The sequence below is a fragment of the Catharus ustulatus genome, chromosome 9, assembly GCF_009819885.2.
Source record: "Catharus ustulatus isolate bCatUst1 chromosome 9, bCatUst1.pri.v2, whole genome shotgun sequence".
NCBI lineage: Eukaryota > Metazoa > Chordata > Aves > Passeriformes > Turdidae > Catharus > Catharus ustulatus.
In genome coordinates this window covers 18,470,600-18,496,363 of record NC_046229.1, presented here as the reverse complement: position 1 = coordinate 18,496,363, position 25,764 = coordinate 18,470,600, and the positions used below count along the sequence as shown (strand labels likewise).

General features: G+C 40.1%; 3 protein-coding genes across 7 annotated transcripts in view; 1 reads left to right on the top strand and 2 right to left on the bottom strand.

Annotated features, from left to right (window-relative positions):
* SLC44A3 (solute carrier family 44 member 3) overlaps positions 1-1,843 on the bottom strand; it is a 94,198-nt gene extending 92,355 nt beyond the window's left edge. The window contains exon 1 of one of the 4 annotated variants that reach the window (XM_033066902.1): positions 1,399-1,843. In XM_033066902.1, the coding sequence (XP_032922793.1) occupies positions 1,399-1,521 (123 nt within the window). In that variant the 5' untranslated portion in view covers positions 1,522-1,843. Of the gene's footprint in view, positions 1-1,006 lie in introns of all 4 variants that reach the window. The other 3 variants (XM_033066901.1, XM_033066906.1, XM_033066904.1) reach the window with 3 other exon arrangements.
* A 119-nt stretch (positions 1,844-1,962) lies between these two features.
* On the top strand, positions 1,963-9,993 carry F3 (coagulation factor III, tissue factor). Its single transcript, XM_033066907.1, has 6 exons — positions 1,963-2,069; positions 2,923-3,037; positions 5,089-5,273; positions 6,513-6,694; positions 6,805-6,964; positions 8,061-9,993. The coding sequence occupies exons 1-6, from the start codon at positions 2,012-2,014 to the stop codon at positions 8,207-8,209; spliced, it is 849 nt and encodes a 282-aa protein (XP_032922798.1). The 5' UTR covers positions 1,963-2,011; the 3' UTR covers positions 8,210-9,993.
* Positions 9,994-18,679: 8,686 nt separating this feature from the next.
* ABCD3 (ATP binding cassette subfamily D member 3) overlaps positions 18,680-25,764 on the bottom strand; it is a 28,231-nt gene continuing 21,146 nt past the window's right edge. For both annotated transcript variants that reach the window (XM_033067732.1, XM_033067733.2), the window contains exons 16-23: positions 25,561-25,624; positions 25,131-25,208; positions 24,973-25,038; positions 24,781-24,870; positions 24,444-24,563; positions 23,899-24,003; positions 22,506-22,562; positions 18,680-21,747 (exon numbers count right to left, since the gene is read on the bottom strand). In XM_033067732.1, coding sequence (XP_032923623.1) covers positions 21,670-21,747; positions 22,506-22,562; positions 23,899-24,003; positions 24,444-24,563; positions 24,781-24,870; positions 24,973-25,038; positions 25,131-25,208; positions 25,561-25,624 — 658 coding nt within the window. In that variant the 3' untranslated portion in view covers positions 18,680-21,669. The remainder of the gene's footprint in view (positions 21,748-22,505; positions 22,563-23,898; positions 24,004-24,443; positions 24,564-24,780; positions 24,871-24,972; positions 25,039-25,130; positions 25,209-25,560; positions 25,625-25,764) is intronic.

The following is a 25,764-nucleotide window of genomic DNA, read 5'->3' as shown; positions in this document are numbered from 1 at the left end:
CAGGCTGTGTGAGGTTCCTCTCCTCTCATCTCCCATGGTGGTTGATGGCTGGAGCCAGGCAGTGCTGCGCAGTTCTCATTCTATAGTCAAATCTGCTCTTGGCCAAAGAAAAGAAAGAAGAGCAGAGGTGGCAGCAGCAGCTCCTCATCTCAGTGCTTCTCCCTTTTCCATCACGCCCTTGCCATACCAACATGATCAGCTCTGGCCAACTGGTGTCCTCCTTCTCTCATGCTGCAGCAAGGAGAGCATCTAAGAGCCTGGTGTTAGTGAACACTGAAATACCTTGCTGGAAACCGGAATAAGGTATCAGTGGTCACACTGGTTAGTCTGGACAAGGTCTGGATAGTTCCTCACCTATCTCAAGTGTGGGAGCTCTTGACAGAAGAGATGTGAATAGGAAGGAATGGGCAGGAGAAAGGGATCCCATGATTACCTGTATAAAAACTGGAAACCACCGCTGACTCACTTTCCATCTTTTGTGAGTTAACTACATGAAATTAAGTGGAATTAAACCCTAAAGGTGATTTTAAAGTTTTATACAAGCATCTCTTTCTTTAAACATGTGAGTACTGTTTCTCTTTTTAAAGTCCTTTGAAAATCAACTGTGATCTTATAAGGTCACTGTCTTGAAAAGCTGGACGCATGAGATCTGTATTCTACACCAAGTTCAAAGCAGGCAATATTTTTGGCTGATGTAATGTTGGCATACAATTACATACAGACAGTGCTTAAATTTGATCAAAAACAAAGCAGGAAAATGAGAAGGTGTATGCCTGGATTTTAATGAAGGTATGCCAATAACTTAAAAATCAAGGATTTAGGTGCATCTTAGAATTATATGAATTCTGATGCAGACTCTGGTTGCATGTATATTGTAGTTTGCTCCATATGCATTTATTTTGCATTATGAGAGAGAACCGATGCTGGCAGACAAGTATGTGTCAACCATGAAAATTAAAGGTAATTAAGTATGCAACTTCTCCTAATATTAGTCTTCTTCTCTTACCTACATGTTCCACGTACATTGTACCAAGTCAGCATCAAAATAGAAAGAAGAGTCGGTCTCTAAGACTATAAACGCATATGTCCTCGTGGATCATGACACAGATTCTACTGCATGGTCTGTTTGCCACCTTCGTGCGGCAGTCCTGCCCTCCTGCGAGCACAGTTCCCTCTGGAGCCCGAGCATTACACGGACAGAGCCACGGCCCCCGCCCGGGACAGGCCTGCGGGGACACCGCCACCGCCACGGCCGAGACTCGGAAAACCTTCCGTCAGAAAGATTTCCCGTTCCTCTGAAAGGGGCACACCTTTGCAATGTGACCTTGTAGGAAAAGGGCTAACAGCCCCTGGTTTGTAGGAGAGGTGAGGTACTGGGCTCTGAACACCGAAACTTACTTTGTGTCTGTGTGAGGAACGAGCCCTGGCAGGGCGCACTGCGCACGGTGTGAGGGGACACGGGATGGGATCTCGCTGAGCAGTTGTGTCCAATGTCCTGTGCGTTGAGGCAAGGACGGACATATTCAGCCCTTCAGAATGTACGGGATCAGAGTTACTTAACTCAACATCTCTTCTGCATGACCAGCTTCCCCACAGAGCAGCCACTTCCGAGCTGGGGTGTCCCTCGACAGCCGCTAAAGGTTTGCAGCGGATGAAGACGGCTATCCAGAGGTGTCCAGCTTCACCAGTATTCCTAGAAGAGAAGGGAGGGGTGGTACAAGTGCCTGATGAGCAAACCGGCAGAGGGACCGCAGGCACGTCCAGGTGTCCCCTCTCGTAGGAGTGGCGGCGGGGCTGGAGCCCGCAGGACCCGTCCGTCCCTCAGCGCCCCTCCCTCCCTCCCTCTCTCCCTCCCTCCCTCCCTCCCTCCCTTCTTTCCTGGAAGATTCCCCCGCTGTGCTTGCTCAACCCGGCGCTGCCGGAGCGGGGTGCGGCCTGTCCCGCCTCTCCTCCATATATATATATATGCAGCCTCCGAGCGCCCTCCTGCAGCTCGCTCACGGCGCCCAGGATGCTGACGAGGCCGGCGCTGCTGCTCAGCGCTCTGCTGTGGCGCCTGACCGCCGCCGGTGAGTGACGGCCCGCGGGCGGCATGGGAGGGATCGGAGCCGGGGGCCTGTCCCTCGGAGCCCCAGGGAGGGGTGTCCCTGAGGGAGCCCTGGCGGGAAGGGGACAGCGACATTAGCCCGCCCTGCTCAGCCGGGCTGGTTCGGGTCCTCGCTGGCCGCGGCCGTGCTGGGGAGCGGGGCGGCCTCGGGGGTCGGCAGCTGCAGTGAAGGCGCAAGATTTCCTCCCCTTGTTCCCCTCCGAGTCTGTCGGAGAGGTAGAGAAGGTAAACGGTGAGGGGTTTCCAGATGTTACAGGGTTGCGAGGAGTTTTCCCATCCAGCTTCGTCGCAGGCATTTCCCCGAAGCGGCTGTGGCTGGCATCCCATCTGCTTCAGGGGGACACGAGTTCAGCCCTCTCAGATATTGTAGGTGTAGGGTAACCACTGTTTTTTAAAAAGACTTTATCTTTCCAAAATATGTAAAGGCGAATGAATCTAAGAACTAACGCTTTCTGCAGCAGATACGACTAGGGATGATTTTGAACTATGCCTCATTTGTTCAGCGCTTGAACATTCTCGTGCATGTTCAAGCTTTTGTATTTTCTGCAGTGGTTTTGGATCAAAAAAGAAGCATTAAACAGAACTCCAAATTAACTCATCAATTTTGGAGTTACAAGACAGAAAATAATTTTCTTCTCATTTTTCACTTCTGCCAGGACACATTCCTTTATTAAGATGAGCAGCCCTTTTGTAAGGGCAGGGCTGAGCCGTTTTCTCCAAGAAAACGTTTCCAAGTTCATTTAACTGAACAATAACTGCAGGGAAACAGGAATTATATATAACATGACGAATGGCACTCTTTTCTGTATTTAAAGGCTATGAAGAAATACCAACAGCAGTCAATATAACTTGGTCTTCAATCAATTTTAAAACCATACTACAGTGGCAACCGAAACCATCAGGCTACTTCTATACTGTAGAAATACATGGGTAAGTAGATAATACCATGATATATTCATTGATGGCACTTGAAGAAAATGAAAAGGGAGCAGCAAATGCAACAGGAAAAGTGCCCAAACTTTAGGATTTAGGAAAATTGCCTTTCCAAGTGTTAATACTTCTGGTATTACCCAGGTTTAGACTTTTGTTTTTGCCCACTTCTGAAATGGAGAGATGAGTTTTAGGTCAGTATTTCAGTTCTGGGGTTCGGTGCTACTCGAAAGACCCAGCCAGGATACTTTGAAAGAGTTGATACTCAATCTGACATATTAGACAGAACTTCACCTTTTTATGTCTTTCAAGGTGTCTGGACTTGTGTCTTCAGTCTTGGAAGGCGTCTAATAAATGAGTCTGCATTTTATTCTAATTGGTGAATCACAGTAATTAATAATTTTGTCTGGCTGGGTAATACTAAAAATTACCTTTGTTCATCTACCTCTGCCAAGACTTCCTCTGATACCACGTTTTATGTAAGTTGTAAAATATCATGGACATAAAACATAGCAGCTTATGTGAAGTGCCTAATGCCTCCTTCAGAACTGCACAAAACCTTCCATGACATCCAGTAATAAATCTGTGCTGGTTTTAGCTCCCATTTTAATACACAGAGCATTATTTAACATGCCCTAAAGGAAAAAACGCATCATCAAAATTCCTACATATTAATGAAAAAGTGGTAATGTCATCTCTAAAAGTGGCATAAAAATGAGTGTTTTCTCATGACTAACGATGAAATACCAATTACCAGGTGAATTACCACTACCAATTTAATGGTTTAATGTGCTTTTTCGTTCTTTAAGAGAGTGATTAGATTAATGGACTTAAAAGCACACACTTAGCAGAAAAAAAAATTATTAAATTTTTGAATTTGTAATTTCTTTCCAGACATTTTGCTTGCAAAAAGTTGAAATCTGTTTGCCCAAGATTCAGTATAGAATCAGGTATAGTTCTGCAGCAGAGGCACCTCTTTTGACTGAAGTTGCTGTCCTGGAGGAAGTGGGATTAAATGTTTGCTTTCTTGTGTACGTGTATTTACAAAAGGCATTTGTTTAATTGCAAAGATCAAACCTCTGTCCTTTTTCAGTGCATCTCTTGTGGCACTGTCCCTAACTGAAATGTGACGAAATCTGATGAAGTGAGAAGGGAGTTCAGGTGACTCTAAAACATTATGCTTGATCTACCTTGAGGAAAACCACCCTATTTGTTAATATTTGTTAATATTTGTTAACATTTGTTAACTCTTTCGCTGAGATCACACAATTTTTGTTCTCCTTAATTCACCAGCAAAAAGAGGGAAAAGAATTGAAGGAGTAATATCTAATCTGATTCTTTGTTCCTTCTTGTGAAGAAGTAAAACGAGAAATTAACACTTTTTTCATAATCTCATTGCTACTTGGCAAGTAAATGGACCTGGTTTCTATCATTTAAAAATCAAGAGAAGTGCACAGATCCTGCTTTTTGTCAGTGTTTTAAAATTCTGCGTTGAAATTTGCTACTGCTATCTGGTTCTTAGTGGCATTTGCATATGATGCAAAACCAAATTACCTCTACATGGAGACATTGTTGTCACATTAAACAATCAGTGTCAGTAGAGATTCCTATAAAAACTGATGTTTCTTAAGGCAAAAGTTTTCAAATACATCAAGGGTAACACCTTCAAAATGATTTATGCATCTTAAAATTTTAAAAATATATTCTACAACTGCAGAAAAATGCAAAATCAGAACTAGTTATGCTTTCTATTCAATTCATGTAAAAGATTGACTTTTTAATTCATATATATGTCCTATAGCATATTTCTCTGATTAATATCAATCATACTTGATCTACTTGATTCTGCTTTGAATTGTGAAATACAGCTGTACAGGACAGTGGCTTTTGAGATTTTCTCTTCTCCTTTTAGCCTAGTACCTGCAAGACGGTTCTACCAGATGAGGAAAATCTATACAGTTTGAGGGGGAAAAATGTTTTTCAGCATATCTAAATATATACTATATATGTCTTATTTGAAAGTGTTGACACTTGTTTCTTGCTCTTTTCAGACAGACATCTGACATAAAGAGAAAATGCATACTGACTTCAGAAACAGAGTGTGATGTTACTGATGCACTCAGGAATGTAAATGAGACTTATACAGCACACATACTGTCTGTAATGCCTGCAGAGATGGATAATTTTGAAGAGCCACCTTTTGCAGTCTCTGAAAAATTCACACCTTATAGTCAGAGTAAGTAGGACTGCCAATTAAATATTACAGTAAATTCACGAATACAAGCCGCACTGAGTATAAGCCACATCGCCGGGTGTTGGCAAACATTTTGTTTTTTGTCCATAAATAAGCCGCACCTGAATATAAGCCACTCTGTCGTTCACAGCGAAGACCCGCGTGCAACAAAGTTGCCAAATAGTAACAGAATCGCGGCAGGGCGGGGTTTACTGGCTCGGCTCGGGCCACAAGGGCTCAGGGCTGCCAACAGGGCTGGGTGGCCCAGCTTGGCGCTGCCACTTGGCAGGACCGCTCGGGGCCAGCCGCCGCTGCCACTGGGCTCGGTCACCCCGGCCCGGCGCTGCCCCACGGCGGCAGGGGGGGCACAGAGCCCGCCGGCACCTGCGGCGGCGATGGGAGCCGGGGATGGAGCCTGCCTGCTCCTGCAGCGGCGGCACGCAGGGATGGGAGCCCCCCGAGCCACGGGGCCAAGCAGGAGAGAGCCCCTGCTTCCCCCGAGCCGCGGGGCCAGCAGGAGAGAGATGCCCCTGTTTTCCCAAGCTGTGGGGCCAGCAGGAGAGAGCTGCCCGCCTTCCCCCGAGCCGCGGGGCCAGCAGGAGAGAGCTGCCCCGCCTTCCCCACCCCCTGTGCTGCCTGCACAGAGCAGCTCCACCCGCTGCACAACAGAGTAACCAATTTGTAACAACTGCGTAAATGCAGGGTTTTACTGGCAGGAGCTTGACTTTGCAGTTCGCACTGACTTGGTTTGCACTCCCAGGGTTGAAAATGTCAGAAAATTATTCATATATTGGCTGCACCTGAATATTAGCCGCATTTCCGGTATGGGAGCAAAATTTTGGTCAAAACAGTGCGGCTTGCATTCGTGAAATTACTGTACTACAAATTTCTTTTCAAGATTACTTCTGTCGGTTTAAACAAGGTTTAGATTGAGCTTAAAGGTTTTTTCTATAGGTTCTTACAGTAGCCCTGCTGATATTGGTAAAGATGATATTCAGGCATAAAGCTTTCCCTGTTGTAGGGGAGGGTGTAAGATTTTAGTTACCATTTGTTTCTCACTGCACTCAGTAGACCATTTAGTTAATATTATTAGGTGAAGACTGTTTACAATCTAAGCCTTCACTGGCTTTGTAAACTTGTATTAGATTTGAGGAGGGAAGGTATTGGAGGGAGGAAGGAAAAAAAGCACGTCATATATAAAAGATTATGTCAGTTTTTTAACGCTAAAAATCTTTTGTGTAGCTGTTATTGGAAAACCAGAGATAAAGAATTATTCACAAGAAGGTTCCAAACTGAATGTCGTGTTCAAAGACCCACTTACACCATATATATTTCCTAATGGAAGCTTTCAAAGTATTCAAGATATTTTCCAGCATGACCTGGAATACAAACTCTATTACTGGAAAGATCAAAGTTCTGGAAAGGTAAGGTGTAACTCTAGTTTTTGTCCTGTAATAATTGTTATATTCTGTATAGTTACACAATTTCTGTGCTTCCTTAAGAGCTGACACTTGAAATATTTTTTCCTTTGCAGAAAGATGTAACGACAAAAAGCCATAATTTTGAAGTAAGTGTTGACAGTGGAAAGAACTACTGCTTCTATGTCCAGGGAATCATTCCCTCCCGCAGAGAAAACCGTAATGGCCAAGAAAGCGTGGTGCTCTGTACTGGTGCAGGAAGGAATAACTTAGATGGTGAGTATTGGGTGGTATTTGTTGCTCAGTCTTTAATATTCTAACAAAAAACCTACATCTTTAAATTGTGATGGCTGCTATTAAATAAGCTATTTGCAGCTGGAATGTGGAAACTCATGGGAAGAACTCACTTCAAGTAAGAGTCCACCATCTTTAGTTAGTTGGAGCTCATTTTAGGCTTTTGCCCAACTGTTTTGGTTAAATTGTCTGAGTTGATGACTGGTGTCTGAGGTTCCAGATTTCATCACTACCCTTCAGCTTTGTTTTTCTTTCCAATTGTTTTCCTCAGATCCTTCCAATAGCAAGTGTCATAGTAAGTGCTTGAAGGATTGGCTCTAAAACATAGAAGTGCTGGATACCTGCATATCCATTTACTTGTAGAACGAACTGACCTTTAGTTTATCCAAAAGCAGATGATGAGAATAAGACTTTCTTTCCTGTTCCTAGGTCAGAGGTTGGCAGATAGATTTCTTTACTGGTAAATAAGTTAGTAAGTGTAGGTGAATCAGCCAGCCATTTCAGACTAGCCATTTGGATAACAGTTTCTTCAATATAAATTCACTTAATATAATTAAATAATACCACTTTGCTGTACTGTATCTTTCTTCTCCCTGGGTAAGAATATTTGCACTCTAGAAAAGCTCTTCTAAAATGGCACATGAACTCAAATTAGCTTTCTTATCCAGGAAAGTTACCACAAAAGTGATAAATTGCAATTTTGTTACAATTTAAATAGAAAAATCTGCTCTTGGTGTTTTCTAGCTTATAACCTAGAATAGATTTTCACTCGGACAGAAATAATGTACCGGCAGAGAGAATGATTCGACTTATTCTTATGGTGTTAGCATGGCACTTTAGTGCACTAACTAAACTAAATTAAAACCTAGAATGAACCAGGTGAAATGAAGTTTTACTTCAGTTCAACAAATTCCTGTTAAAATGTATTCAGTTCACACTGAAGTTGTGACTCCTCTTCTGTGAGACTGTAAAATATAGAAAGCATTTTTTCATTCAGTGGAATGAGTGCTAAGAGTTTGTAGCACTGTGGCATCGAGAGGTTCTGATAACTGAATCCTGGATTTTTTTTTCCCTACAGAATATGGAGCAGAAGTCTTTATCATCCTAGCAGTGATAGCAGTTGCAGTCATCACTCTTGCCATCGTCCTTCCAGTGGTTCTGTGTAAACGCAAGAAAGCAAAGGAAGCAAGAGCTGTGAGAGAAAAGGAGCTGCTTAATGGTGTATAAGGAAAAAGTATAGCAGACGCTAGCAGCAGTACCAAAGCAGAAAAAAACCCCAACAACAAAAAAACCTAAATTAGGTAGATGGGTGGAGCCTTTTAGGCTCTCTGAAGCCCAAACTTTGTGGATTAAAAAATCCACTAGACAGTACAAATGAAAAATCCAGATATCAGGAAGCTCTGTGTCATTAGTGGCCAGAGGCTGGAAGAGCATTCTGGTGATCTGTTACAATCATGGAATATAGAATATGCTGAGTTGGAAGGGACCCACCAAGATCATTGAGTCCAAGACCTGGCCCAGCACAGCACCATCCCCAAGCACACCCTGTGCCTGAGAGTGTTGTCTAACAGCTTCTTGCACTCTGCCAGGCTGGTGCTGTGACCACTTCCCTGGGGAGCTGTTACAGTGCCCAAACACCCTCTGGGTGAAAAATCTTTTCCCTGATACCCAACCAAACACTTCCCTGACTTAACTTCATGCTTTTTTTAGAGTCCTGTCACTGGTCATAAGAGTGAAGAGATTGGCACCTGCCCTCTGCTTCCTTTGGTGAGGTTGTGGAAGACCATAGTGTCTCCTCTCAGCCTCGTCCAGGCTGAACAGACCCAGTGACCTCAGCCACTCCTCATCCTCATGGCTTCCCTTCCAGATCCTTCCCCATCCTTGTTACCCTCCTTTGGACCCTCTCTGACAGCTCAATGTCAGTTTTATAACGTGGCACCCCAAACTGGCCCGGTACTCAAGATGAGGCTGCCCCAGTGCAGAGCAGAGGGGACAATCCCCTCCTCTGCCTGCCTGGCCAAGCTGTGCCTCATCCCCCCAGGACAGGGATGTCCTTCCTGGCTGCCAGGGCACTGCTGGCTCATGTCCAGCTTTCCTTGGATGGGATCCCCAGACCCTTTCTATGGCACTGCTCTCCAGCCCCTCACTCCTCAGTCTGTCTGTACAGCCAGGGCTGCCCCATCCCAGGTGCCAAATCCTGCACTTTCCTTTTTAGAACTTCCTAGGGTTGGTGATTGCCTGTCTCTAAATTGTCAAGGTCTCTGCAGAGAGATTGCTCCTAGACTGTTCCCAAAACCCTTCTATTGTCCTGTCAAACAGGATTCTGAACTAGAGGTACTTTTAGCTTGATTAGTATGGCCTTATTGAGCCAGAAGATTTATGGTACTTGTGAGGGGAAAAAACACTACTTTTAAAAAATAGGTGTCCTTTACCTAACAAAAAGGAACATTTTTCTGTTTCTATGAAACGAACTCTGTATTTATCTGGCTTTTAATGATATTAACTGGTGAAATGATCTGTTAGTTCAGATGACAAAACTGCTACTATTATTTCTGCACTTCTTGGATAAAATTAACTTGGTCTGTTTATCTTTGGATGTAGACAAAGGTAAACAAATTGAAACTACTGCACTGGCAACTTGTAAGAAACACTATTGAAGCAGATACTTGCTATTTATCTGGAGAGTATATCCAATTACACTACACCTAGAGTTATATAGATAGGGGAGTCTGATAGTTCCAAGTAAGTGTTAGAACAAATACTTTGCAGGCTTTGAGTCAGTAGTAACTCATTTCAGCTAGCACTGAACGGGAAGCAGTATTTAAACACTTGATGAATGGTTTCTGTGGTGTAGATTCAAATAATCTTGGTGATGGGATTTGGAGATATCTGCTGCTTTGAATTTTAGTATTTATTTTATAAATGAGAATCTAATTTTTATACTGGTGTTATCTGTATTTATGATGGTAATTTTATACTTTTTCTATGAAATAAAGGTGACTGGAAACATAGGGCTTTCTTTTCCTTTTCAAAACAATGTATAGTATTAATTCCAGAACTAAATTACATAATTTCATTATTATAAGCCGCACCTGAGTATAAGCCGCACTTCTGGGTGTCAGCAATTTTTTGTTCTTTGTCCATATATAAGCCACACCTGATTATAAGCCACAAGTTACAATACAGAGTGTGATAAAAGGTATCTATTCTATCACCATCTGTTGAGACCAGGTGGGGCAGTGATCCTTATCTCCCTGGGAGATATTCTGCTAATGGGCCATCCACTGAAACCAGGTGGGGCATTGTTCTTTATCTTTTCACAACCCATCCTTCCTCCAGCGAGTCATTTTCTGCTAATGGCCCATTGAGTCCCACTGTGTGACTGATAAAATTACTGCATCCCACTGGAAGTTGCTCCAGCCAGGGGAAAGAGCCCAACATTTCTTACCAAAATAAAAACAGAGGTTTTGGGACACTAAGGTAGCCCCTTTCTCCACTGGACTCCAGAGGAAAACCGGATTTCTCCACATCACCACTGGACCTCAGGAGGGAAACTGCACCTTCTACAGGAGCACTGCTCCAACTGAATCACATCTGTCACTGCAGGAGGATGCAGCCACCATTTAATGGGACTGCTACCAACACCCTGCCTGACAGGGTGTCAGGTTGTACTCTGACTTTGTCAGGGGTTGGGGTTTGTTTCTTTGTAATACTGTATTTCTATTTTAATTTCTCTAGAAAAGAACTGTTATTCCTAATTCCCATATTTTTGCCTGAAAGGCCCTTGATTTCAAAATTATAATAATTTGGAGGCAGGGGGTTTACATTCTCCATTTCAAAGAGAAGTTCCTGCCTTTCTCAGCAGACCCCTGTCCTCCAAACTAAAACAGCAACTTTTCGTTCTTTGTCCGTATATAAACCACACCTGATTATAAGCCGCACTTTGGGTTCAGACCAAAATTTTAGTCAAAATGGTGCAGCTTATAATCGTGAAATTACTGTAAATATACATTTAGGAAACTTTTTTTGGAGCAGCAGTGTAGGCAAGCTGCCACAATAACAGGTGTATAAATCAGACTCTACCAGGGCACCTGCAAGGAGAAGTCACCGTTCCCCAACTAAAGGTTTTGAAGAGTCCTGAGTCGCATTTCTGCTGTTCATTTACATAAGCTATTAGGGTTTGCATTCACAGCTTCTTCCATTCCCACAGTGCTGCTTGTACTTGTGCTTGTGGTACTGATGTTCATTCAAGGCGTTACGGGGCCTGCCCCAGAGATCAGAACTCCTAATGATGATGGTCAGCATACATAAAAACTCAAGAGAATAGAAAAAAAATCCTCTTGTAGTGAGAACTAATTGGTTGTGGATTTCAACCCTTTATATATGCCTTAAAAGAAGATATCCATTGTATTCATGAGAAGGAATACCTTACAAAAATAATATCCCAATCTAACAATCAGCACAGAATTGTATTTTATGTTTTTCATCCCTGCTGTGCTATAGCTACCATCTGTGTATGGTCTAAGACTCCTGGGAATGTGTGAGTGTGGTTTTTGGGGGGTTTTCTTGGGTCTTTAATTCCTCTTTTTACAGAGGGAAGAAAAACACCAGAATTTCCCCCTCAAAACCCTGTTTATTTCATGTTGAGCAATAAATGCTTAATGCATTTTCTGCTGATACACAAGCCTTGTATGGAGAAGGAATCTTACAACAGCAATCAAAAACATGAGAGCTCGTGGGAGTCAATTTGAAAACATTCCAAAGTTGTCATCATTACTTCCCTTCCTCGAGGCGTTCTGCTTCCTCAGCTTCAGTCAGTGCCAGACTCACTAAAGGGAAGACCTAATAGGAAAAGGAAAGCCTGTAATTATAGCATAGCATTTATTAAACTAGACCATGCAGTTGCTTGTCATAAACTACACAGAATGATGCTGTAAAAATAAAGAAATTCTTGGTTTGTTCTGAATATGGGGGCAGGGAAGGAGGGGAGAAGAGACACCCACAGAAATGCAAAGAAGTGCCTTAAATGGCAAAGGAGAGACCCCTGACTACACGAGTTCTGGAAGCCTGAAGCACTTTTGTTTCCTAGCTGCAGTATGTTATCATCCAACAATGCTGAGTAACCAGTCACGGGGCTCACAGATCCTATTTCCAATAGAGTTTTTTTCTGTTTGTGGAGACGGCTGAGAAACGGGCTTTCTAATTGCAAACTTCTGTAAGATCTATCCTTCAAGCTGAACCCATGCAAAATGATTCATGCAGAGACTTTCTCAGAGTATTGGGTTGGGCAGTTGTTACACCAATAAAGGTGTTGTTGCTAGAAAGAAAGACCAGGCCCACACATGTGGCCACTTCAGCACTGTATGGATTTAGGATGGAGCCAAACACACAGGGAATGGATATGAGAAAGGGAAGGCTTTTCCTATGCACCTAAGTTTCCTAGCTCCTCTTCTGTAAGCAAGCATGTTCCTACTGATATTCCCTATTTCCCTGTTTCACTTTTCTCCCTGTCATCTGAAACAGGTATTCAGTTATTTCAAATGGATAAACACATTTGCATAGTTCTCTCACACACTGTTTGTGTTCTCCCCTTGTACAGTGTGCAGTGTTACACATTCCTTTGTAACAAGCCTGCTTTAAAACTCTTCTTCATGTAAGAGAATAAAGGCTGATGCTGTTCTGCTACTTTTCTGTCAGCCCTAACAGCAATACAGACAATAAAATCACTGCCATTACTTAAAATGAACAACTGCAGAGGACTTCATAAGTGTATGATGAATATGACAGCAAACAGCTTAGCTATTTCTAGCAGACTCAGCTTTCCAAGTGAGAAGGTTGGTGCTGAGAGGCATGTAATGATAAGAACGTGATTATGGGCTTAACTTGGATCACCAGTTATGTGGCAACTCAGGACAAAGAGTTTCTGCCTGAAGAGAATAAACAGTTGTGATAGATTACCCTCTCAGTTCAGTTTTGTGAAGCTGATTATTTTGCAGGTTACTAGTGATTGCCACCGTTTCAGAACCTTGTAATATACATTATCAAACCCGAGGGTCAACTGAATAATCGTCTAATTACAGAGAATTTATCCACATACAACTAACCATGCTTTCTATATTTGATGTTTGTCCTGGTATTCATGTTTGAGAATGACAGGAAAAGACTAACCTGCTGGACAGGACAGAAGCAGGAACTGGTCAGCTGAAAATCTTTCCACAACCCTTAGGTGTGGTGTTAGTCACCATGGCATATGCTCCCCCACAGACTACACCCAACCAGTCCCTTGTAAAGACAAACTGCCACAGAGAGCTGCCCTGCCCTTATTTGATGGTGTGTGCCCTCCAGTGCTCTACAGCAGAACTTTCAGCAAAGCTCAGGGCATAAAGATGTGTTGCAGATCTCTTCCTTACAACATATGAGAAACCTTCCTACCAGTAAGATCCTTCTGCTTCTTCTGGCACAGCTCTCACTCAACCCACGGAGCCTCTTGCAGCATCCCCCCAAAGGACCCAGAAAGAACATCTTCCCCTGAAACTTCTCAGACTCTAACTGTAGCTGAATTAGCCAAGTTCACAGCAAGATTTCCCTCAGGGGTGGTTTCTTCCAATAAAACCTGCCAGTACCTGGTTATGAACATGCAGCCACCTTGACTGCCTCCAGGGTTTCACAGCCAGACTCTGTCTCAGATGTCCAGTTGCAGAGGTTGTGCCTGTTTCTCATCTTGTCAAAATCTGCACCCTATTAGTGACATATTTCAATGACTGGCTCCTGTAAGAAGCTTGAAATGCTTCTGCTCCTGATTTCCCCTGGCTCTTTTGTTGATGTTTCCTTTCCTGTCCTCCATCCTCTACTCATTCCCATTACTTATTCTTCACGAGAGATGACCCCACTGCCGTATTTCTTCAGACAGCTAGGAAGGGTCTCATTTTAATCAAAATATAGGACCTGATCCCTTAATCACAATCAAAAACACATTAAGACCATGGAAGAATTATTTTGTATCTTCTACAGCTCCCCTTGGTCACTATTATTGAGACAGTAACTTCCAGAACATTCACTAGCACTGCTCCAAGTACCTTACTCCACCAAATTACATTTAAGTGTAATTTTTTAGTGTCTTGTTTAAAATAGCAATGAAGTTATTAACATGAACTTAAAGAATCTTTATAATTCCAGATCTCATTTATACTCCCTGATGCATTTTCTTTTGCCTCTATTTTCAAGTTTTCTACCTTATTACTTCAAGAAATATTTAAGTAGTAAAGTACTGACATTGTTAAATTAAAAATAAAAATAATTAAAAGAGGTTCAATTAAAACTCATCTTCCTTTCAACAGTGAAATATTTCCCAATGAGATCAGATGGTAATTTTTAAATTGACTATTCAGTAATAACACAACTTATTTAAATAGCTAGTATACTAGAAGAGCTAAGATGACAAACGAGATTTTAAAACCTACTCCAATAGGAAGCACTCATTATTCCAGGGAAAAATGTGGGTTTGTTAGTTGTGTTTTTTTATTTTAGAGTGTGCATTCCTGGTGCCAGCACACCCGTGTGTCAGTGCTGCAGGGTCACTCTAGTGGGACTGTGGACACCACAGTTGCTCCTCCCTCCACCCTCAGCCATCTGTCAGAGCAGCAGCCCTGCACGCACAGCTTCTGCCGTTCTGCAATCTGTGTCTGCCGCCTGTGCTTCGTGTGCCTAGAAAAGGTGACACCAAGTGGTAAAAAAGGGCATAATCAGCACATTAAACAATCCAAATGTTTCTAAATGACTCACACTGAGATCCAGCATGAATCTAGATTTCACCAAAATTTGGGAGAAAAGGGCACAAAAAATTTATTAGATCCTGTCTTTTCTAACAATGAATAGGAAGAGAGAGTCTCAACAGCTCAATAAGATCTGATATTAAGGGTAGGAACAGCTCCCTTCTCCTGAGCACCCCCCATGTTCTATTCAGTGCTTCCCTCTGACAGCTTCTCCAAGAATCTTGGGCTGTAACATGCCCTGTGCTGTCCAATATTCAAATACTGCTGGAAACAAGGCCCCACATAACATCAGTACTTACCTATTGTTTGCAAGCTGATGTTGAAGCCTGCACAAAACCATACTCCCTTCCCCTGGCAAACTTCTTTAGTCTCAGAAACTCAGGAATAGCTCAGAATTAGATTTTCATGCTGACTGTTAAGCTTCTTACCAGACTTTCTTTCCTCAGTTGTCCTTCAAACAGAAAACAGAGTCCTGTTACTGCCCTTTAACTCTTTGAGGAATGCACTAAGTACCCCACAGAAAGAACTGAAGTCTTCTACAAGTACTGGAAAATGTTTTGCTATTGCTGCACATAGATTGAGTTGTAAAGCCCGGTGAATTATGTTGAAGTAAAGCTATGTTTGGAACTGTGATAACATGCTATCCAGTGGCAAGGAAAAGAAAGGCATGGAGAGGAAAAGTTGGAAGGAGGCTGTGTTTGAAACCAGGGCTATTTTGGGCTGTATGCGCTTTGAGTTCTGCCAAGCCAGTCTTGAAAAAGCAATCCCAAACACACCTTTTGAAAAACATGACTTTCCACTCCCCAGCCAGTGGTAGGCACAAGAAGTCAAAACAGGTCCCAGCTGAGAGGCTGTTCCTCTGTACCTGTCTCTCAAGCAGGTGCCTACAGAACAAATTCAGAGACAATAAAATACATGGTGCATGCAGGAGCTATAGCTGTCACACACATCCCTACTCCAGTACCTTCCATGCCACCTGCATGAGGCACCCCAGGGCCCGAGGGGCAGTTACAGAGGTAACACTCTATGCATGAAGAGAATGTGCACATCTAACCTCAAGTAGCCTTTCTAAAACTCTCTGCATAGAACTATTGCAAATGCAACTATTTTCATAACTGAAAAAAATTGAAAGGTTTGTTTTCTTAATCTAGCTATCATTGATGGGTGGAGCAGGTTTGACCTTGGCCCTTAATTCCCTACTATGTTCCAAAAAGCTTTTGCAAATGGTTCCTGGCTTTTCAGAGAAGTCTTGTTGCAATATATATTGCATCTAAGTTTTAATAAGCCTCTGGCACACATGCTTTGCTTTTTAACCATTATTTTTTCCCAACACATCAACCCCTCTATAGATACTTCATCTTTCAGTTACCACGTCTGTCCCGTCAGTTGCTGTGTTTAGCTGTTGCTTTTGTGCCAACACATTCCTGCAGTAAAATACCACAATTAAGTAAATAAACATACACTTGTCATGATTCACAGTGATTAAAAGTAGTCAACTGCTTTTCAGGACCTACTTGCACTAAACCAATCAGGATAAGGAGATTAAGGGTATATTTGGTTACACAGAATGCCTCTTCAATGGTACAGGTGAAGTGTATCTTTCAGAGCAGCATCCCTCAAATTTTTGATAACCAAGCTTAAAAATCAGCTTTGATTAGTGCCAGACTTTTAAGTCATTTTAATGGAGAAAATTTGCTTAATCACGTGGGTGGAGTTCCCTATTTCTACCCCAGTAAACCAGTCTCAGCACTTTTTTTTGTCTAGACAGAATTGACCTCATTTTTCCAGTTCTGTTCTATTTTGGTTCAGCATCATGTGTAGATGCTAGTTATTTCTCACAATGAGGAACGGGTGGGAAAGCAGAGCAGGGAACAGGGCTGGGCACTACAACAAATGTGCTCCTTTCACCAGTAAAGGTGTTCAATATTTATGGGTGAGACTTACAAAAGAGCACCAGAAAGTTTCTAAGCAATATAAGAGATTGTGATTAAGCCTGGTTTGTGAAAGACATTTCACGTAAGTAGATTGCCCGAATTTCCCTTCTCTCCCATTTTAAAATGCCAACTGGATGATTATTCTTGCATTGTGGCATTCATTGCAGGATTACTGGCAAAATGTCTTCAGTTGCCCAAGTCAATCCCCATGGAATTTGCTTAGTCATATTATTCCTCTTTAATCCCTGAATTTACTGTATTTTCCAAATTACTCCCTTAAAACAGCTTCTGTCTGTGAAGTTCCAGACTGCTTGTCACCTGACCCTGCTTTTGAATAGAAGAAAATAAAATGATGCAGAAGTTCAAAGAAGGCTTTGAAGATAACATTTTTTCTAAGGTTTTTAACGTGGAAGACAAGCTGCTTTCATAATAATCCAACTTGGCTATATTTCTGTTTTAAAATGAATGATAGAACTGTTTGGGTTGAAAAAACGTGTCTCACCCTCTCTTTGAGTGCACATGACAGGATAGGTTTCATCAGAATATATAAAGAAACATAGGAACCTGCAATGTGCACAGCCACTCTAAACTTCCCAGTGAGGTTTCAGGCATGGTAATAAAAACCTGACTGTGTCCAGACTCTGGCAAGAGCCTTGAACCACAACATGTGAAGGGAAAACCAACTACTCCACCTCTTCCTGACACAGCTGCACATCCCTGATTAGTGAAACCAAGAAACCTCTTTCCATGCTCAGGAAAGGGACTGGCACAAGCCATCTGGCTATGTACACCTTATAAAGAAGCAAATAGATTATACATAGGAATAGCTGCTTTGAACAGCAGCTTTGAAGCAGAAATTTGAACTTGCACACTGTTGATTTTCTTGACAGATAAAAGTTGTGATTTATTTTCTCTATAAAACCTAGGCAACCTTTTCACCCCACTATTTTTTGCAGGGATTTCAGATAGTACCATGAGATATCCGTAAAAACATCCATGGTAATGATCAATGACAGTCAAATCTAAATTTTATTAATGTATTTTTAACTTCTACCTTGACTTAATGTATCTAAACATAAACTTATGCATTAAACACCCCCTCCACAACACAGAAATGCCTTCCTTTCCTCCTAACTCATCAACCTAACTGAACAACACTTTGATTTGCAAGACTGCATTCTTGGTTGAGACATTTTCCTTTAAAGGGAACTCCTACTCTACCTTTTAAGAATGTTTTACAATACACTTGTTGTACAACTAATCTCAATTAAGAGAAGGAAAAATCCATACTAGTTAGCATTAGAAAACACTGATCACTTAAAAATAAATTAATTCCAGCATACCTCGGCTGCACTTTTACACTGCTGTGTTTCAAGTACCCTGATAGATGGTGTGTCTACCACAACAAAGGGAAACAATTAAAAATTACAAATACAATAAAAGTGAAAAAAGATTTAATTATTACCCTCAAAATACAAAGATTAAGGAGCCACTCAAAAGAATCACATACTGATATTGTGTTTATCTTATTCAGTCCCTTCTAAAATCAACAAAGGGAAAACAAGTGGCCAGGAGACAAAGGAGAGAGAGGCCAGGATCACAGGACATTCTGAGCTGGAAGGGACGCACGAGGATCATCGAGTCCAGCTCTTAGGTCAATGGTTTGTTAATGGTTAATGGTTATTAGCACCACACAACAGCCAACTGAGTCAATCTCAGGGTAGACTTAGAGCAAGCAGATTAATGCCTCTATAATCCCATTGCTCTAAGTACATGTCTTCAAGAACTGAGCTCATGTACTTGGTTAAGCCTAAACCAGATGGCATCACCTGGGCTAATTCCAGGGCAGATTTCCAGGGCACTGCAGATTTTCAAAGCTGAACACAAGACAATCAGCTCATTGAGCAACTTGGCCTTTGTTTGCATGTGCATTCACTGTATTGTTACAGGATTCCTAATCACATCATTAAGAAGCATGAAAAGCCTAGACATATTTTATCTTTAGATTTTTTATTATTATTATTTCAGAGGCACTTAATGTCTTACATTTACATAGCGCCATTCCCCCTCCAAAACACTTTACAGTATTTACACACAGGAATGTTTCCCACCGTTGAGAAGCAGCCATCTGACTATTTCCAGTACCATCTTCAAAGCACCAACAATTTGAGACTGAAAGTATTCATCAGTATGTTGTCTATTAAGATAGTTCAGAATTCCATTTCATGAACTTCCATCTTGTGCTATTAAAGAAACATAACTAAAATCACAGTGCAATTCTGCAACAGAACTGAGACTTTGATCATTTTCATTAGATTTTTTTACAATCTCTCATTAGATCAAGTCTATCTCATACATTTTAAGATAAGGCCTTTAAGAATAAAATTCTAAAATATCATTCTTTTTAATATTTTCTTCATAAGCCTCCCTTACAATCAAGCACAAAAGAATACTTTTCTTTCCTTCCAGTATATTTGGAAACACCAAGTCCTGGCCCTAAGGAGATACCAGCATCCTCAGTTTCAACAAACTTCATGGCACCTAAAGGCAAACCTATTCCTCCTTGGTTTTGGAGATGGATTTTTTGTTTGCTTGTTGTTAGTTTTAAAAATAAATACAAGATTACACAAAATTCTGTTACAACCAGTAAAATGGTAAAGTACAACTGGGATTGGCTGCTGGGGTCAATGTAAGTGTGTGTGTATGATTTTGCTTGTTAGCATTAAAAACACATTAAAGTATTCCAAGTTCACTACTCCACTGCAAAAGACTGCCCTAATCACAAAGATCATAGCAACTTTCTCAGTTTAGAGATTAACTTTTACTTTGTCTCTCTAAAAGGTTACTAAAACATCCCTTTGCAAGAGAAGTTGTATTTATGCTGAGAATTTCCACAAAAAAAAAAAAAACAACAAAAAAAAAAAACCAAAACCCAAACCAAAAAAACCTTCCCACACAACAACCTATGTGGCATCCCTATTTCCATGAAAAGGACTATAACCTCACACACACCATGCTGCTACCTGCTACTTTATGGCTGATGTGAGAATCTGAGTGAACAGAAACAAGAGATTAGTGAAATCAGGCACCTATCTGCCTTCCTGTAAAACAAGCACAAAAATTTTTCTGGTACCTTATTCTCTTGAATATGCTATACTTCAGAGAGAAGCTTTTATGATCTTCATTGATTCATTAGACTCTGATTCTACTGTGGTCATAGATTCTTGTACCAGGATAGCTGTCTGCATTTGAGTACTTTGGAAGAATACTGACAGGTAGGGGGCAAGAACTATGATAAAAGGAAAAAATATTAACAGGTAGCAATTTCAACATGAATGAAAATTACTAATTAAACTGGGTAAAAATTAACAAACGGCAGTGTATCCAAGTACATATTCATTTTATAAAAAGTGTTTTAAAATCTAAACCCTCGATAAAAGATGCACAAAGTACAGATGTACTGCATATTTTATGCATGCCTTCATGTAGTGCATTCCTATATTATATCTTACATGGAACACTAAAAAAACTACTAGACCTTCACTGTACAACAGGTATTGTAATTTTTTTTTTGTTTTAAAGCCTAAACAGCAACTCAGTTTGAATTACACCTTCCTATTCCCTGATCAGAAAAAACACCTTGCTGCGTTTATGCTTGTCAAAGTCAAATGACAACAGTAATCATTTGTATGGAAAAAACAATTTCAGTAAACTATTGTAAGAGTTTGGTTCCTTTGAAGGGATTTGGAAGCTGGAACAAGAAAACCAGCAAGGACTGGAGATTCTTACAAAACACAGAGAATCACTGGTAAATAATTTGTATCAGAAATCAAGAAACATCATGACAATAAGAGAATAAACATGAAGAATGAAAGCATTGTTTCAGGCTTCACAGCCTAGAAGACCAAAGAGAGAGTACCATTATCACTACTTTCAAATTCAGACCTGAAAGGCAGCTAAAACTAGAAGATCATCAGATTTTTTTGAAGAGAGAAAAAAGGAGGAAGTTGGAAAAAGTGACTGCTGTATTGCAGGACTGAACACAGGCCAACTGTCTGGTATTCCACAGAGTCATTTTTGGGCCCATTATAACCTCTACCGATTTGAGGAATGACTGGACCCACATTCTTTTCTCTGTTTCTTCTTGTGGGAGTCATTCATTTCTTTAGAGGTAAAAACATTCACAAGCTTGTTTGATACAAGGATCATCACTTTTCCTTCCCTCCCATTTTTTCTCGTGGGTTGGTCCTTTCCTCCCTCAACCTCCTCTCAACTCTTCATTACCACAATATTTTTCTGATAGAACAAGGACAGTTGAACTGGAGGATGAAGCTTTTGCTAAATTGGGAGAACGGGAGCTGAGTCACAGAGAGAACTGCATGGACAGACAGATCTTAAAGATTAATCCAAAACCCAGCAAAGAACAATCATTTTTGTTTTTTTTTTTAACACCAGAAGGAATTAGTTTTGTCTTTTAGTTTCAGTATATCCTTTTTCAGCAAGGGCACATTGGCTACATCACAAGGTTTGGACAAGGAAAAGGCTCTTTCATTTGCCAGGGCACAGATCTGAAGATGGGACAATGTCCTGCACCATGAGAGCTCTCTCTGAAACACGCATAGAACAGAGCAAAAATCCAAGACTGCTGTGCAGGAACAAGAGAGGTAGTAACCCTAATTTTAACAGGGCTTTTCACTGAAGGGAAAGAAGGTCTACAAAAGTCAAATCAGCCGATTTCAAATGGTTTGCATCCCAGGATGAATCAGGTTACACTAATTTAAGCCCAATTTAATTTAGGCAGGTTTTTAAACCACAAGAATAAGGACATTCTTAGTACGTATCAATAATTAAACCAACATATACACAATTAGCAATATCCTACATAATAGTAAATGCTTAACAAGCTGAGTAATTTTATGTTACATTGTCTGACATTCTACACATTTTCTGTAATCAATCTCTAGCAATTCAGTTCATGACTTTAAGATCCAAATTCAACTGTGTCTTCAGTTATTTTCTTGAACTCATAGTTTCCTCGGCCATCCATGTGCAAGTAGAACTGAAAAAAAACCCAAAATATGTTATTAACCACCTAAAAATTACCAGTTCTATAAAGACCTAAATAAATTATATTTTGAAGTATTTTAAAAAATATTTTAAAAACATTTAAAAAGTTTTAGCAAAATCTTAAACTCAGAGGGTAAGCTGGTCTCACCTCACACATCATTAAATTCACCTGCCTCTGTAAAACTGTTAAACTATATTTTTTTATATCATACATCAGTCTGCTAACAGCCACATCTAGACTTAACACTGTTCTCTTTGTGTCAGTATACTTAGGGCACAGATTTGTCACTGTGTATTAACTCAATATTTTTATGCACATGTACAGACAGTCTCTCTGCATAAAAAGAACAGTAAAAATCTTAGTTTGCAATAAGAAAGTCTGCAATTTAGAGACCTTTTTTAAAGCATAAATGGATTAGATATAACATAAGCAAAAAAACCCATGCTGCTTACTAGTTGCTAAATTCTAGTTCAAGGATTTTTTTGAGTCTAAGAAAGAAGACTTAAGCATCTAGGAAGCCTCTCATATTTTATAGCTACATATAAAACTTTTGGATAGCATTCTTTCTTAACTAAAAGTATAATAATATTTCAAAGAATAAAACAGGATTATGAAAAGTAAAACCTTATAAAAACCCAAACAGAACATGACCTATTAGGACGCAAAATGATAACACCTCGAATCAGCAAGTCAATTTCATACAGTCAACAAAACCCACAAGTATTCTTAATAAAACAAAGATAACATACATCATGATGTTTCCAGAGTGACTTCCTGTGGGAAACAGTGAAGAGAGTGATGCCAACCTATATGACAAAAATACCCACAAAACAGTTAATTCTTCTCATGGCTAAGGTGTTACTTATTTTTCAGTATTATATCAGATGAAGATCTTAAATTCATAACTATACATATATAGCTTTTACTACAAGATATTTTTTTGAGGGGGGTGGAAACAATCAGGAGGGATTTACCATTTTTAATTGATTTCACTATTCTTTTGCTCCTAAAGATTTGTTTAATATAGAATTAACTGAGTAAAAGAGGCAAAGCAGGAGGCAGGTAAAATAATAAAGCTGGTGAATAAAGGAACTCTAACAACAACAACAACAAAAAAATCCCAAACCCACAAAAGCTGCAATTAATTACAAACATAGAGTGACAATTTAAAGTGAATAATCTTCCTTTGTTTCCTTTCAACTCAGTCAACTATTCATCAACAGTCAACTATTCAACAGTTGCAGGACAAAATGACTCTGATGATAAAGCAAGGTAACATTTTTTCTTTCTCCAAGGACAGCCTAACCAGGAACTCTATTTTTCAGTAACATGCATTAGCCACTTGACAAGCACAAATGAATATTCAAGTTAATAGAGTAAGAAGTATATGGAAAATAGACTTAAATATTGTCAGGGTACTGATACCAATGTGAGAAAATCAGTTCATAAAATAATGCTCCTTCTGCACAGTCCTCACTTAATGTCCATTCACTCCTACACAGGGCTCCTTTTGTTTCAAGCACAGATTTCAGCGGATGCACAGCTTTGCTCCATTATCATTCTGGAATACTGCTACTCAGTAACTAATGTCATTTCAAGCACTTTCTTTCCCAGACTAGGGTGTGAAATTGAATCTTAATGATTCCACATGGCACTACAGAGAATCTGAAATGGTGAGTTTAAGAGTAAAAGGAAACAAAGTTATATTTAGCATCATCATATTTTCCTAGAGTGCTTGGCTTTTCAGATCTCAAAAATGATGGAAATGTTAACTTGCAGCCTTTCACTTCTGTTGCCCTGGCCAAAAGAAACATTTTGAACAAGAAAACATTCTACAGTTTTAGATTATTTGGTCCTAACTTGACATGCTAAGATTCTATCTGGAAAAGTAAGGTTACTTAGCAGTTAGTAAGAGTTCTCTGTATATCATAGAGGCTACATGTACCCCTAAATTATCCCAGGACTACAAAATGATCACTGAATTCTAGTGTGCATAAAGTTGTATATCCCTCTAAGCTTTTTTCAATTTCTTTTTTTTAATAAATTTTTAGCCTGCGCTAGGCATAAGGAAGAGTGAACCTTGTACCATTTTAGGTTTCTTGTTAATGTACAGAGAGATAATTCCAGAAACAAAGATCTCACCTTTCGGCAGTGGCTGTAAATGTAGCCCTCTACATCCACACTAACAGCACTGGTGCACTCATCCAGAATTGCAAACTGGGGCTTATGATAGAACAGCCTTGCCATCTGGAATACAAGCCAAAAAAAAAGGGACACTGTGGATATAGAATTACCAGAAATGGTGCAGTGTTAGAAGTTAAGCTAAGAATTACTGTCCAAAAATCTACTATGGGAAGGGAATCAAGTTGGTACCCACTGAAACATGAAAATCCAGAAGTTGCACATTCTTATACTTCTTTTACTCAAGGCAATTATTTTAGAAATTCTGTTTATACAATGAAAGCACAAGACATGGTGAAAGGATGTTTAAGAGCCACGATTTCGTTCCAAATTCTGACTAACCCACTATTTTCAGTTGTTTTCTCAATATTTAGGATTTTCACATTTTTGAGGATTCCTTCTAAGTCAAATACTAGTATCTAATAAATAAAAACAGTTTACAGGTCAGATTTAAATTTTTACTTATGTTCTGCATTTGGTAAGAATTTATGCTTTTTGAGACATACTGCCATTCTCTGTTTTTCTCCCCCGCTGAGCACATCCATCCAGTCCTGAACACTATCCCAGCCTCCTTCACGTTCCAAGATTTGACCCAGCTGGACATTATCCAAGTACTCCTTCAGCACCTTTTATGGAAACAGGAATGACAAATACAGCTTGCATGAACTTAAAAGACAAGTGGTTGAAAAAAGCTATAAAGGATTATACCATAATATTATTAACCCTGAAAAATATTAAAATTCTATTAAATGTAGTGCTTCTCATAGCAGTTTCAGTATTTTTGAATTGGAAGCATTACTCATCCTGAGCAAGACAAAGGGCTAATGAACTAATTATCATTACCTGGTCAGAAATCCCTTTCTTTTTCTGATCTTCCAAAGTATCTGGATATATAACTTGATCTCTGAGCGTTCCAAGAGTCATGTATGGTCTCTGAGATACAATTACAACCAAAAAGATACGTCAAATATTTCTGAACATAGCCACAGTACAAAGAAAGAGAACATTATTGTCAAGTAAAGTACTTGGTCTCACCTGAGGAACATAGAACAACTTTCCTCTTACAGGTTTTGTTAAACGTCCACCAAACAAAGGCCACAACTGCAAAAGGAAAAAGATTAAAACTTGACAAAAAAGTCCAATTACAACCATGCTTTGCATTCTCCACTGTTTGTTTTACAATGTTCCCTTACCTCCCCAAGAACACGGAACAGGGAGCTCTTCCCACAGCCATTTGGCCCACAAATCAGCACGTTTGCACCAGATCGAACCTAAAAGTGCAAAGCCAACACATAAAATGGTAGTGAGGAAGTACTGCTGAAAGCTCCTACACTCAACAAGACATTCTGGTATCATCACATGCTTGTACACAACTGGCTGACATTAGAGTGAGCAATTTCCAGCAAAAACAGTTTTTTTCCCCAACTAGTTTAGCACCAACTACAGCTGGAAGAAAATGCACTTTTAAAAATAAAAACTTTTTTGGGTAAAATAGCTTATTGTCTTTTTTTTAAACTAACATGACAATTTGTTTGCACTTTTCTTATAAATACAATGACCTTTGAAATCTTGCCTGGAAAATTTCATATTCATTTTGTTTCCTATGATACTAAAAAAACTTACCTCAAAGTTAAGGTCTTGAATCAAAACATCTCCATTAGGTGTCACCAATGGAACATGATCAAACCTGTATGTATAGTAAAGTTAAAAAAGAAAAAACAGTCGTCTAAAAATTAAAACTGCTTGTTTATTTGAGAGACTTAGGGCACTGGGAAACACTTCAGCAGTATTTCATTCACTCTTCCAATTTCCAACTATTAACAGCTA